This window comes from Coloeus monedula (genome assembly GCF_965178545.1).
Source record: "Coloeus monedula genome assembly, chromosome: 2".
Lineage (NCBI taxonomy): Eukaryota > Metazoa > Chordata > Aves > Passeriformes > Corvidae > Coloeus > Coloeus monedula.
In genome coordinates this window covers 114,652,953-114,668,835 of record NC_138782.1, presented here as the reverse complement: position 1 = coordinate 114,668,835, position 15,883 = coordinate 114,652,953, and the positions used below count along the sequence as shown (strand labels likewise).

At 39.7% G+C, this 15,883-nt stretch overlaps 1 protein-coding gene across 1 annotated transcript in view; it reads right to left on the bottom strand.

Moving 5' to 3' along the window:
- The window catches only part of CLIC5 (chloride intracellular channel 5), a gene marked incomplete at its 5' end in the record, with an annotated part of 78,853 nt that extends 63,424 nt beyond the window's left edge, over positions 1-15,429 (bottom strand). Inside the window, one exon of the mRNA XM_082276900.1 lies at positions 14,965-15,429. Coding sequence (XP_082133026.1) covers positions 14,965-15,429 — 465 coding nt within the window. The remainder of the gene's footprint in view (positions 1-14,964) is intronic.
- Positions 15,430-15,883: the final 454 nt, after the last annotated feature.

Genomic DNA, 15,883 nt, shown 5'->3' with positions numbered 1-15,883 from the left:
CCTTGAAGTGTTTCTCCCGGTCCTTATCTCGCTCATGAAGCGGTGGTTAATTTTTTTTTCCTTTTCCCTCCCCTGCCCAGCTGTAGCAGGGGAGGGTGAGCGAGTGGCTCTCGTGGGTGCCTGGCATTGGGCATCAAACCACGACACACAGACAACGTTTTTCATTGTTGTGATGAAGAGAAGTAAAAATTTGGTGCAGCTGCAGTAAATGCAGTAAATGGTATTCGGGGCTATGATTTTAACAGGGAATTATTTAACTGCTTAGTTGCCAAAGAATCCCCAGCCTAAGAAGCGGCCAGACTGGTTTGAATGGGTTATGAAAACGTCTCTTCCAGAGACAGTTCTGAAGTACTGGCAATTTGCAATTGCATTTATTGGATGCTAGTAGTTTTGACATGCAACACACTTAACAAGTTAACAACTGCAAGAAATCAATCCAATAATTTTAATTTTCATTTCAATGTGTCACTATCAGTTTCTTTTCTGAATTTCAGAAAAATCAAAAGGATTTGTCTCAGATATTTGTGGCCAGACAGCAGGTTCCCCTCCCCAAATGTACAAGACATGCAAGGACATACAAAACTCTTCTCATCAGCTTCATGCCAACACTGGGTGAGCAGATACTTTCCCTTGACTCCAAAGATGTACAGTACCTCAAGATATGTTGGTTTGATGGAAGAACTGTGATTTTGTTCCTTCTTGTAAATTTTCCCACACTCAAGGTAATGGAAGAAAAGACATCAAGAGATACAACAGCTGGGCAGCCTGAATGTCCCAAGAAATGGAAAAGGATGGAAAAGTCTAGGCCAGAAAACTTTGCACTCCATTAACTGGCCAGTTTGAGATAACCCACTCTATACCCATCCCCAGATACTATGAATCCAACACAGCCATGAGCTACAGCAGCGCTCCTTTATCTTTTTATTAAAAAACATTATTTTAGCTCTAAAATTATCTGGATGAAACTCTTCTGTTTAGCAGAGTTAATCAGCACAGACTGGAGTTTTGCAAAGTTCTAGTCCAAAACCATGGAATTATTTTTATATATAATTGTGTTTTCACATGGATGCAGCATCCAGCCTTGCTGTAACATTAATAAGCATTAACACCTTCAAGAGAAAAACCTGCTGCTGTTCAGTGTGAAGAGGGATTTCATTATGGATAATGATCTCAGTGCTCACATTGAGACAGCCACAGGTACCCATTTGTAAGGAAGTGGCTCTGAAAAGGTACAAAATTATCTCCTAATGCTGCATTCAGTACAGAGGCTTCTAGAGGGTAGTGGTTTATTCCTCTATTTTACTATCATTCCAAAACTGGCAGTTCAATTAAAAACAAAAGATACTTCCAACCAGGACTGAGACTGATCTGGAAAGTGGCATTGTAGGAGATACAATGGAGAGCATGACAGATTGTCCCAAACTGTGGGCTGTATGGATAATGCAGCTGATGAAAGAAGAAATGTAGAAATCCTCAGCCCTTGCTTTTCAAAATGCATCCTCCATGCTATTAAGTGTGGTGAAGAAAAACAGTACCAGGTAAGTGTGACATACCCATTGTTGTTGACTCACTACTGTCATAGAATAAAAATTACATGATTTTACTTCCAAGTCTGCAACAGAATAAGTAATGCCTATTCTTGTTTTATTTTACAGTTCATACTGCAAGTCCCTATTTAGATTATTTCTGTTCACTTCTTTGTATGCTTCTTGGCATAAATTAATTGTAAACTAATTAGGATCTGAAGCATGAGCATGCAAATTAGGATTAAATCTCCCCCAAACAAAAGACAAGCACACAACACACTACTTTAATCCCAAATTTATGAATTATTATTTACAGAAAGTGTTCAAAATGGTATGTACAACTTACGTATATCTCAGGCTAGTTCTCAATTCCTCCCAGTAAATAAGGCTCAAACAATGCCCAGTTGCTGCTGATTTCATTGGGTACATTTGTGTTTCACACTGTTTAGCAAACAATTTGGCTGAAAGCTGAAATTGCTTTCTGTGTTCTGATGCACATTATTTCTAAAAGGTGAAGCCTTCAGAAGCTCAGTTTGAAATTACCCATGACTCAGGCTAGTCCCCATGGTTTTACATGCTGGCATCATTATGTTATGTGCACGGATCTGCACCGTGGATTTCAGGATCCTCTGTGGTGTGTGGACTATTTGGCTTAAGAAAAGGGCCTCTGGATTTTTGATCCCTGAAAAGCACACACTTGATCAGTGTGAAATAGCAGAGCTCAACACCCTTACATCACTCTGTGGCAGCAAAGTTTAACCTCTGCAGTGGTGATGCCTCTGTCAATGGCAGTGCTGCTCACCTGGGTTAATGCAGCTGGCTGACCTTGAGCCTCACAGTGAACTGAAGAACTCTTCCATTCTCCTTAATAAACTGCCTTCATTCATTTTTCATTTCACCTTTTGGTACTTCTTCTGTGAGAAAGTTTCCACAAAGTTTGCCAGCTCACTTGCCTTAGTGCATCACTGCAAGCTGTTACGAAATGAACGGTGGGTTCTTAGTTCTTTTTTTCCTTCCTAAGAACTTCAAAGTAAGAGTTCAACATCTTGCAGCACCTAAAGTTGACTTGGTGATACTCCATTTTAGTTTTTGGGGTATTTTTGCTTGGGGACCCTTTTCACTGCAGAGTTAATGCATACATCCAGAAAGAATTGAAGCAGGGTGGTCAGTTAAGAACAGATGTGACCTTCTCTTCTGCAAATACACTTTCACATTAACAGATTTTTGCTGGCGGCCATCAAACCCAGGTCATTAGGACTTCAGAGAACCTGTCCCACATCCTTAAGTGGAAGATATTGGTAGCAATTCTTATAAAAGGAGGTTGGCTTAAGACCGAGTAATTTTTTTTGGTGAAATTCAGCACTGAGCACAGTCTAAATAACAGTGGTGCCTTGTTTAAGTCTGTCAGAACTGGGAATACTGGCTAGCCTAACTAGGAAGAGAAGGTTTTTTCCCTCTTAAATGGAAGATTTTCCAAAAACTTGTCACCTTTGGCCGAAATCACAAAATTTTCACAGAGTATGTAGCAGGTATCACTTTTGTAAGAAAGTCAGCAGCTGCAACACCTGGGAGCAACCTCACAGACCACTAAAATGTCAAAACCCAGGCTGTCTTTGCATTCTCACTGCTCCGATCTTGGTGACAACTCTGATACCATTCTGTAGAAGGTGGACTAGGTTTTCCTGTGAGACCTACATCAGTCAGAAAAGTTCTAATGAGATATAGACTCCTTTACTCATTATTAGCAATTTCTACCCATTTCTAGCCAAGCAGCAAGTCAGAGTTGATACCAGACTAATTAATAAATATATATAAAGGTATCTCGTGATGTTGAGAGAGAACCTAAATTCCCCTGCAGATCATAGCATCAAACAGAGACTCTCCAGTTAAGTCTTGACTACAGGTTCATGCAGAAAATTGACCTTCAGAGAGGAAAAGCAGAATTCATGAGGATGAAGCTGGGTGTGTTGTGAGATCTGACTCCACTCAGCCCTGCATCTTGACTAGGTGGAAGTAAGGGAGTTTCTATCATCTCTCATCATGCTGGGTCTCATGAGCAGAAGAAGATGACTTTAGGCTACAGAACTACCAAACCAACACTCTCTGTAATTATCTCACTTGCCATGAGAGATCTAGCAATTAAACAACAAATTAAGAAGAAATTGATAGTCCTTTTCAGATAATAAGTATATAATATCAAAAGTGAAAGCAAATGAAAGCAAGTTAGCCAGGTCACCTATAGCTCTCCCAAGATATTATAAACCTTGTACTGTATTTTAAACAAAAAAAAATATTAAAGTTCTGTAAATAAAATGAAGGGGAATCCACACATACAAACTTCATAGTGCAAAGCTTCATAAAATCAAAGAGGACGACTCAGAGCCACTGGAAATAATACGTATGGGAATGTTCACTGTTGATAGGGCTGATAGTGCCACTGATTTTTAATGCTTTCTAATTCTTTCCCTCTTTACAGCCTATTTTCAAGTCAGTGTAACTTATGCCAGACTTTTAAAAGGGAGCTCTTCAACACTGGTGTCTTCTTTATTCATCCAAAGGACTTTAGACACCCAAAGATTTATCTTGCAAGGCACTCAGCCACTGAAGTCACTGATCCCCCAGCCTACAGCTTAAAACAAAAGCTTGAAAGTGAACAAAAATGCAAGGAAATGACCCAATTTCCCCCAGAATCAACAGCAAGCTAAGAATAGACTCCTGAACTCCTCAATGCCAGCTCAGTCAAACCATTGTCAAATGAAAATACATTTGTTTTCCCAAGTGTTCAAAACTCCATCATCACAGAGTACGCTCTCCATACAGGTGATTATGTGAATATATACAACATTCTTGTATGCAGTATTCTATAGGCACACTTCCAAAGACCTTCCAGCAGCCCACCTGTCACGCTCTGCTTGGAAAACTGCTTGGAAAATCTGGCCTTCAGTCTGTGTCTTTTTCTTTTTTTTTTTTAATATCTGAAACAGTACTTGGTTACCATCCCCATGAGTCACACAGTCCAGTCTTGACAAGTTAATTGTTAGGTGGAATTAGGCAGCAGAGTGTTCTTTGGTCACATCCTTGCAGGGACTTGGAGAGCACGGTCTCCTCCCTGGCAGGCAGTCGAGGAAGGAATACCAGGGTGGCTGAGCTGCTGGCCGGGCTTTTATACTGGGGCTATTTTTAGCTGTTATCAGCCGCGGGTGCGGGGCCAATCCGCGCCCGGGGCCGCAGAGAAACTCTGCTCCGGCCAAACTTCACTCGCAGCAATCTCACAGGGAGGAGCCAAATGACTGAATTTGCTGCTCTGAACTTCGACTGTTCTTTATAAGGGTTCCCGTAAGGCGCCAGCACACCAAGGACATGAAGAGTTAGGACCATAAGGAAGTTACTGATTCAACAGATAAGCATCCTGCCTATGTTTGGTGTAAATTAGTGAATTTAAGGTCCCTCATGAAGTCCAATAAATTATGCAATCATTCAGTATGATACACTTACAAATCAATCTGTGGTATTTTTACAAAGGTGGTGTTTTTTATGCCACCGGGTAACTGTACTCTGTAACTAGAAACTACTTACTGTGATTATTTACAAATCCATGGGCTCACCAAAGAAAGGAAAGACAGATTGGTGCCTCTTCAAAACAGGCCACATGGTGTATAACAGATTTTTGATACTGGACCTTCATCCAGTATATTCTTTTAGTAACTTTTCATAAATATGACCTTGTAGGAACTTAGGGCATTGAGAAATTAATTTAAAATAGTGAGAAGAATGTGAATTAAAGTTCTTGTATCTAAACATTAGGCATATAAGACTTTATTCTTTTCGTGGATAAGCATCACAGCATTCAATGTGCTGCAGCACTTCTTTTTTTTAACAACTGGGATATGTGTGCTGTCTTCACTTTTAATGGTGCTTCTTGATGGCCTGTGAAAAAGTCCATGAAATGTACAAGAAAGGTTATCTGCCATGCCTGAATCACAGTGTGATATTAAAAAAAAAAAAAAAAAAAGCTAAAATAAGGACTGTTAAGTCAATAAGTCTATTCTATGAAAATCAGTATTCCTGAATTATTTTGTCCCGTACTCATCTGGAAAGTCCTAGCTAACAGATATTAAAACTAGGAAGAATTTCTGATGATGGTCATTTCAGGCTAACAGAGACCCTCTTGCAATGAGGAGCCACCCAAAGTACCAGTATTACAGCTAAGGATATACATATTTATAGAGCAAGATAAATGTTGGGCAAGTATAAAACACTTCTCCTGGCCAGATGTTTAACAGAATAGATTTTTAAATAAATCCAAAAATGATACAAATACATGTGAGCAGAAATCAGAGGAGTGACTAATACCTTTGTTTTCAGATGCAAAGCTCCCACTCTTTCCATCTGCTTCTCAACAAGTGCTCAAGCTACAGGGACACAGTGTTGAGATCTCCCAAAGCACAGTAACATAGAATTTCACCTCAAATAGAATTTGTTTACTTAAACAATCATAGATATCTTAAACCAGGAGGTTATTAAAAGAATCTTTTTGTTGCTTGTTTAGTTTAGCTATAAAAGCAGAAGCAACATGAGACAAAATGCAGCTGTGAAAAAAAAAAAAGGCACCTTTGTGGAAAGAAAATATGTGCAGAAGGGGATTACTATGATGAGTGGCAGAAATGGAGACAAAAAGGATTGGCTGGTTTAGCCTCAAAAACATCTGAGGTTGTCTAAGCCTAAACTGATTTTAAAAAGAGCTAAATGCATGAATGAATGCTAATGGACCATTCTGGCAAAAGAGCAAGGATGTTTAAGTTGCATGTGAATAAAGGTAATTTGGAAATTAAAGTGTCAAACCTTCAGAGCAGTGACATTCTGAAACACATTTCCAAAATGAATAATAATAGTAATAGTTTCTAAATAGACCTTGATCACTTTATGAATGAAGTATTACATGATGAGGCTGTCTGTAGCAGAAGACTCAATTTCATGTCCCAAAAAGTCACATCCAGTCCCATGAATTTTTTTTCAGATTACCTAGAATCCCCAAAGCAACCAGTCTTGGTCAGTGTGCAGATTTCTATCTTTCTGTGCCTCATCTTTTATAAACATATAAGCAGGAAGACAATGGTTTTCTCCCAGCAGATGTGTTCTCAAGTTTTACTTCATTAACACCTGCATGGAGGCTACAACAGAAAATCAATCAACTTGTGAATCAAAATCCTGGTTTCAAAGACTGCTGGATGTACTGAAACCAGACCTGTGCACTGACCAATTCCCTTCTCATCTATCCCTGATCACATCATTGTAACGTCATGAATGTCACTGACGTCTTACATTATCAGAGGCCTACCAACAGTAAAAATTCAACAATTGTTTAATTAATTGATATGAAAAGGATCATCTAGAGATCTAAATACAAAAATCGTACCTGCAGATGACAATGCAATGACTCATTTTAGTGACACACTTCCTCCTTTTTTTTCTTTTCCACAGAAGGCAGTTTCATAAAGGTTCATAACATTTCCCATTAAGTAGTAAATACTTTTAAAATTGCCACCAATACAGAAAAATATTTATGTGTCTCTTTTCAGCCACAACCAAGCATATGAGAGAACATTTCTAAGTGAACCAGTAAATACAGTGGCAGAACAGTGGAAAATTTCCTTCCAATACAGGGTCTTATGACCCAAAGAAACAAACAATTTTTCTTTTCACAGTTAAAATCTTAAGCTGTGTTTGAAGCGGTACCTAGGAATTCAAATCTAGTATGTTCAGTTGGCTCTTCTACTGTGGTGTCTGAAATAAAAAGTAATTCTAAACCAAATACAGTTGAAAGACACATATATGGGGATTGCTGTTAAAAAAAAAACAAATAAAAGGTGACTGAAGTTAAAGGAAGAGTGCTGGTTCTCAGTCTTGGAAAGATGCTAAAATGTATTAGATCATTTAATCTAGTTAATTTAGACTGTACAGTGAACAGCAGAAGTGCCCAACATCACAACGTTTGATCACTATTGCACATCAGTTGTTGCTGAGTGTGCACACTGAAACAAAAAGGGAAATAAAATAGCCTGAAAAAAAATTAATTAAAGTTTGTTTCCAGATGTCCGTTACCAGAATTCACTCCTCATCTAATCTAGTCATCCAAGATTTGTATTTAAACTGTCACTAGTGGTATTCAGTTTATTTAACTTCAGGTGACCATGTCAATGTTTTCAATGAAAGTTTATAGCTTGATGCAGTTGCCTAAACCTAAATATCCAGCAGCATTTGATAGGATAGCTGAGGAAACCTGTAAACATCTATAAGACAGGATCTATGGGACACCCATGGCCTGCAGAGGCAGCTGGAAGCCAGGAAAAAGCCTTTAGACATCTAAACCAGCACGGAATGCCTGTGGTTGGAAAACTGAATTAGGCCCTGCTTCATACAATGAACGGAGTCTACCTAATCAGTAACCTCACCCTACAGGTGGTACCTGCACTTGGCCATCGGAATTAGTATCACATCGTGCTATTTCAGAAAGCTTTTTGTTGCAAAAAGAGCCTACACATCCTGCAGAGGTGTACTTAATGGCTTACAGACACACCTTCAGTTGGATGAGCCAAATCCAACCCTTGATATCTAAAGAAAAGAAAGAGCAGAGAAGAAAAGCTGCTTTCCTCTTGCAGACTCCAAAATAATTGACATATGTTGCTCTGCAGGGATTATGCATTATTTTGTGTTTGTAAAATACTAGTCTCAGTAGAGATGCTCTTTAGGTACTTCTGAAAAAAACCAATCAGAAATAATACAAATCGCTCTGCTTTGGACAGGATCAATTTAACAGGTGACATTACTGCTTACAGATAAGTTTTCAATGCCAGAAGAAGTAATCAGTCCACAAATCCAAACATTTTTCACTCAAAAAATGTAGGTTCTGAAATGTTTCAAAAGAAAACAGTCCATGCTGAGATAAGACTCTTGTTTTCAGAACATCAGAGAGGGTGTCACAAGATGAAACATATATGAAGAAATAATAAATGAGTAAATAAATCCTGTTTTAATTTTCACTTGGTGTGACCTACATTATTTACACTGTGTTTGCCATTGCTGCAATCACTGTGCAGGGACAATTTCCTAGATAATACAGGTCTGTATTTTGAAGCTGTTGCTACGCTACTGTGCCGTGCTCGGACACCACTGTGGCTGGAGCCACGTGCTGAGTGGGGCACGGGAGCACCAGCTCAAAATTGATTCACAGACCTTTCTGCAGGTGCCTGAGTGAAGCACAGACTCAGGAAGGGTTGGAAGCAAGACCTTTTATCCCTTGTATCCAAAAGATTAAGCAAACTGCTCTCCCTGCTGCTAAAACACACATTCTGCTCATGACTGATAGTCAGGGGACTGGGTGTTATCTCTAACAGAATGGCTGTCACTAATCTTGTCACACACACACACACAGAGAGAGAGAGAGAGAGAGAGAGAGAGAGTTAATTCGTATAGGCATAAATGCAGCTGTGAAGAGACCCACAACACAGTTTTCCTCCTCAGAAATAAGGGTTAGTTGCTATTAGGTTTATATGTTAAATCTTAAGAGATTACCAGTCTGCTGTACATGACAGGGTGGAGGAGGGTGCCATGAAGCCACGCTGGGTCTGCACAACGGTGTGGAGGTGTTAAAGACGTATCTGTATTTTCTGAGTTAGCAGAGCAAAAGCACTGGAGAGGCTCTCCTTCACACTGGATTTATGTCAGAGCAGTTCTCTGACTCCAAAACCAGGCTGTTTTCAATGAGGGGTGATCAGAGTTTGATCAGACCAAGAGAAACCTAAATTCTCACAGAAGAGAAATCTAACGCTCTACAAGTTAAATGGCAGCTCCAAACTGTGCATTACTACTGCATTACACCTGCTTGCAAATGGGCAAGTCACAAATGGTTGAGACTGTCACTGAAGCACTTACTGGGGAAACACCAGGGCTAGAGGAACCATATAAATGTTAAAGGATTCAAAGATATGTTAGAATACAGCAGATAAAGTGACTAGAGAGTTGGATAAATGATGAATTAAAGAGGCACTTGCTGTAGTAATTTTTATTTGCACTGCTGTTTACACTGTACCTCCAAACTGGAGCTTAAGAATTATATAAATTAACTGGAGAAAGACTGGAAAAGGTCAAAAAAACCACCCCTAAAACAAACAAAAACCAAAGCACAATACACCAACCACTCAACATTTAGAAACGATGACTCAAGCTTGAAGGCAAGCTGAAGGAACTGTATTTGTTTCATTTAAGAAAGCAAAGAATGAAGGAAATTTGATCTGTGTCTTCTATATACATAAAGGTCTTGTCTATTAAAAATAAAAATAGCATAATTCAGAGCAACAGAGTTTTAATAAAGGAAAATGTTTGACTGAGGATAATAATTAAACATTGACAGAGACTTACTGGTATAGGTGCTGAATTGGCATCACTGAATGTTCCCAAAGAAGCATCTGTTAGGGACAGTCTACATAAGACTGAGAGCAGGAGGACACATCTTACCACTTGATTTTCCAGACTTGTATTTCTATACTTAATTGTACTTGTAAGGTACCTCAAGAATATTTGCAGGAATAAACAACCATTACTTTCATTTTAATTACCAAAACAGGTATCACGTTAGGATATTGGCTCCCCGTGAGTCATTTCCTGCTGTGTACATGTCAACTTCAGCATCTTGGTCTGTAAATCTGCCAAGACTGGACAACTCTAAAAATAGTTATTGGATCTTTTCCTTGCTCAGGTAACACTATTTAAAAGGTGGATTATGAATCACTCAAACTTTTTCAAAGCTTATTCATAAGACCAAAATAATATTTGCTTAGTTCCATTAGATTTATTATTAAAATATTTTTAAAGGCTAAAATGTCATAAAAAGCCAAACTACTGTAATTTTGTGTACATATGGAGAGTTACACCTGCCATCTGGCTTCAGCCTGAATTAACCGTACTACCTGCAAACCTTGGTGGAGAAGATACGGCTTGACACCAGCCTTATGTGCTGCACTGGAATCAATTAGAAGACTAACTGGTTTCCATTGCTGGAAGGTATCTGGACACCCAGTTATGCTTACAACTATCTTACAGCCCAAAACTGCAAATACAGTTTTTTTACTCTGTAGATTATGAGTGTAGTAAGAAATGCTCAGTTCTGCTCAGCAAAGCACCAGTTTAACCACTAACTTCTGACTGGACATCCATGTGCTTCTGCTCTCTTCAAATTATACATGGTTAAAATTAGATTTGTCCTGTGACTTCATGCTCTGAACCATTAATACACATTCCTAAACAGAATTTTCTCAACAGATACCAGAATGCTCCATAAAACAAGAGAAAAGCCAACTCAATAGGAAGAAGCATGATTTTCCCAGTGATACGATGATGAGTCTCACTGTCCCTGTGAAGAACATGGTCTGTCATTCACAACAGTTCAGCTCATCTTGGGGCGTCAGTAAGGAACTAGCACAGAGTTGTGTCACCAAGTTAGAGCCTTCAGACATTCCTGACCTGGAAATCATGTAACTACAGAATCACAGAATTTTTAGGGTTGGAAAAGACATTTAAGATCATCAAGTCCAACTGCCAACCCAGCACCACCACCATGTTCACCATGAAGCCATGTCCTCAAATGCCACATCCACATGTTTTTGGATGTCGAGGGATGGTGACTCCACTTCCCTGAGCAGCCTGTTCCAATGCCTGACAATTCTCTCCACATGAAAAAAATAAAATTCCTAATATTGTGTCTAAACCTTCCCCAGCACAACTGGAGCAGTTTCCTCTTGTCCTGTCACTTGTTCCCTGGGAGCAGAGCCTGACCCCCACCTGGCTCCACCCTCCTTTCAGAGATTTTGGAAAGCAAGAGTCCCCTCAGCTCTCTCAATTGCTTCTCATCAGACTTGTGGCTCCAGACCCTTCCCAGCTGTGTTCCCTTCTCTGGACACACCCCAACCCCTCAATGTCTTTTTTGTCATGAGGGGCCCAAAACTGAACCCAGGATTTGAGGTATGGCCTCTGCAGTGCCCAGCACAGGGGGATATCACTGCCCTGGTCCTGCTGGCCACACTATTGCTGGTACAGCCCAGGTGCCATTGGCATTCCTGGCCACCTGGGCACACCTGGCTCATGTTCAAGCCGCTGTCACCAGCACCCCCAGGTCCTTTTGCAGCTTTCCAGCCACTCCTATCCCAGCCTGCAGCACTTCAGGGCTTGTTGTGACCCAAGTGCAGGACTCAGCACTTCAAATGAGGGAGTGGGGAAGTATCTTGTGGGAAAAACCAAAAATGCCCTTTCTTTTCCAGCTCCTGACTTAATGCAATTTTACTAAAGGATACCATAATTCCAAACAGAAACAGCTAAATGCTTAGGCTCTGATTCTTAAATATAAGCACTGGTATCCACTAAAAGAACAGGAGGCAACAGGCACAAATTGAGATACACAAAACATTTAAAACATAGTTTTGCCATGAGGGTGTGACTCATTAGAATGGTTGCATAGAGAAGTTGTGGTTTCTTCATCTTTGGTCATATGAAAACCAAAGTTGTGGCCCTGAACAAGCTGTTATAGGTGATCCTACTCTAAGTAAGGAGTTGGACCAGATGACCTCCAGAGATGGTCTCCAGCATCCACACATCTGTTACTCCAGGGCAGTGATCCAACAGGTGCAGGTTGATGATGCTAAACCACTGTATTATGTCAGTATTTTTGCCTAACACAAGGTGTTTATTATGCTTGTTATTATGCTTAGGGTGAAAAATTGCCTTCCTTCTTTTGGGAACTGTGCTCCCATGGAACAAATGAGTACAGACAGGGTATAATCTGCAGTCAGTCTCAGGTCATAAAAAAACCCAGAAGGGCAATAATTTCCTTCTGAAAAGAAAATTTGAGGACTAGTCTTCAAAAAACAACTCAAGCTTCAGGAAAACAAAAAAGTTAAAAGTTTCTAAGAAACCTAAACCTTCAGAACAAATGTGCTGCTCAACAGGAAAATACAGTGTACAGGTGAGAAAGCTGGACCTTGGAGCTGTGATTAGGTCAGGCTGTCCTGTGCACTCAGTAACACAGCCTGTGTGCCAGTCATATCTCTGTTCAAATTGCAAAGGCTTTTATTTGAAGAAATTACAGCGTTACTGGAAGGGCATTAAGGTGGCTGTGACAAGCCTGGACGTGCCAAATTCACACAAAGATTCATGTTGGTACATGCTGCATTCTGCTGTTAAAGGCACAGGGAATTCCTTTTTTACCTTATGGCACATTCTGAAATAGTCCACTGACACAACATAGTTACCAAGTACTGATAATCAGTGAAAAATGAGTTAAAGTGATGTAAACATTTTCTTGGTGTCTAATGAATGGACTACTGTAAAGATTATCCATCCAGCTGCACTGTGAGTTAGATACCAGTTAATCTTCCCACTTTCTCTGGTGCTCAGTCCTCTGACATTCACATTTCCAGTCATTAACAGAGATTTATTAGTGTTACAAACAAAGGAAGGAATAAATAGTGGCAGAAGTGTCATGACCACTATTGTCCCACAGCACAAGGTCCTGCTATCACTGTTAGTGTCTGCAGAAAAGTGCAAACCCAGATGAACCCAATTTCAGAGCAACACTGGCCTCAGGTGGACTAGAGAAGGGAACCATCTCTGAGTAATATTTATTGACACAACTGAGATACTGGTTCCATGTGCAAGAAGCCACAGCCCTCAGGGATTTCACTACTCTTGTTATATATTATTCTATGACCTTCCATTTTACAGGCTGACTTTTGCTATCTAGATAATTAAAGAGAGCAAAGCTGGATCTGCACTCCATGGAGTTACTGCTTTATTACTTTGATACCAGACAGAAAAGCAAAAAGCCAAAAACTAAGTATCATCACTTTCTCAAGGAATAAAACGCATCACAGGAGTCCAGTTCAGCCACCCACCCAGCAGTATCCAGTGCCCTGCCCACTGGAATCACAGCATGGATCACCTGAGAGCCTCATGTCTCAACCTCTCAGCCAGGTAGGATTATCTTGTGGCTCAAGGACATCTCAAAGACTCCAGGCACTTATGTTTGGCAAGTGAAGGGGAGCAGAGTTTCCCTTTCTCTCTGGACTAGCTGATAAGAACCTTTATGGGATAATCAGCTACACTCCACAACAAAAGCAAGGAAAAGGACCTCTTCAGACCTTGTCCATGATAGTTCTGTTCAAAATGCCGCTCTTCTCACTTTTGCAAATTAACCCAGACAACTCTGAATGGGAGCATCTGCACACATTTCTTATTTTATCCACAGAAAAAGAAGACATTGTTATTTTGAAATATGAGGAATGTGAAATAATAAGGAAATTAAAGAAATGATTTTAAGCCAAAATACAGCTCTCAGGTTGCTAGCACCATGTAGCTGCTAACAAACAAAATGTACTCAATTGCTGCAACTTTTAACACATACACAGGACTACATGCAGAAATATACACTAGAACTAATGCCACAGCTCTTACTTTGACCATAAAATCAACATATTTTTAGCAATTACCATAATCCAGTCACAGAAATAGGACAGGTGCTGTTTCAGGGAGTCACTTAGCCAAATAATGACTGCTGAAAACACTTCCCATTATGTGTGGTGACAAAATCTCTTCTCCTGCTTCCAAAGCCCCCATGGAACTGAGAAACAGATTTGGATAATATTACTTATGTTGAAAAGTGACGAATTTCATGAGACTTCTCTTGAAATAATAGAATATTATAATCATGGTGTATTATCCTATTCAAGGTAAACAAGATCTTGAACATCCTTATATAGGGAAAAAGAAGGAACTGTCAGGCCTGTGTTTCAGCCTAATAATGTTGAGAAAGGTTAAATACAAGTGCTTTTATGAAGGGAATCATAGGATTTATTCAGGAACACAGGTGTTTACAGTTTTGAAACTGAAGTAATACTTTATAAGGTTAGAGAAAATGTGAAAGCCTCCTCAGTAATTTATACCTAACTGGAAATTAATGAAAATACATGTTGAAATTTTCACAGAAATACATAAACCTAAATATTGAAAGAAATAAAAGAAAGACTTCTTTCAGGGATGAGCATTATTTAAACTTAATATTCAGTTTTCTTCATAGAAGTCGTAACTATTACTTTTGAGCTCTCAGCTACTAGATAGTGAAATGCAGGGATAGCTGAACTAGCTCAACTAAATAGTAGCAGCCTAGCTGTAAAAGCAGGGAGATTTCACAGAATAAATAAATTTGCAGCAACAACCAGAATACTTGTACCATACTTCCACCTGAAATGAAGAAATCCCAGGCACCTCCACACAACACAAATCTCCTCTTTCTCTGCTTAAAGATGCAAGAGGTAAGTGAGTTGGGAGCAAAGCAGTAGGTAGCTGTATTTCACTGATTTGGAAAATACACACATTGATTTGGGGTTCTTACCTTCACAAAAATGGAAATCTCAAAATCTTCCTGAAAGTTGTTAGTTTCTCCAAAGTTATTGTTAAGGGGAAACTTGAGGGAAGTTGAAGAGTTGGTAAAAGTGCTCTGTCTCTGACGAAACTGGAAATCTGGAGGAAAATGCAGGTTGCTCTCAAACATTGTGCCCTCCACGTCTTTATCTTCCTGAGTTGGGCTCATCAGATCCATCTGCTGCTGTGGGTGGTCTTCTTCAGCACCATGGTGAGATGAAGAATCATCTTCTCCATCACTTCCATGCTGAGAGGCCACAGAATTATTACAGCTATCTTCTGAGTTCTTTTGACTACCATCCGTGTTTTCTGGGATATTAGTGATGGAAAAAGGGGATGCTGAATCTTCATGGACATTTTCCTCAGAATCTGAAGCCTCAGAGACACTGGTGTCATTAGCATTTTGATTGATGTCAGTAAAGACTGGATCTTCCATGGCTGCTGGCTGGTGAGTTTTCCCTGCCTGCTGGTACCTTACCAGATTACAATTAAAGCGAGATGTTGACAGACAAAGCTCCTCAGGAGGAAGCAGAGTCTGTGGTGTACTCTGAATGTTCAGCTACACATGGCAGATCTCCAACAATCATTTACTGAGAGCCTTGAATCAACACTGCACTTCAACTGAAGGAAAAGGCTGTCTCACTTTTAACCCCTTTGTTGATCTGACTTCTGGGAACTGTATCTCAGGAGCTGTAATCTGTTGTTCTTCGAGATGTTGCCTGGCTAAGTATTGCAAAAAACAGATGAAGAACCTATCAGTACTAGAAAGCTACAGTAAAAAATAAGTATTCTTACATAGGAAGTCAAAAATAGTTCTATTGGAAATCTTACTTATGTAAAGAGGTAGAAATGCAGACTTCACCCACACTCATATTTTCAGCACACAAAAC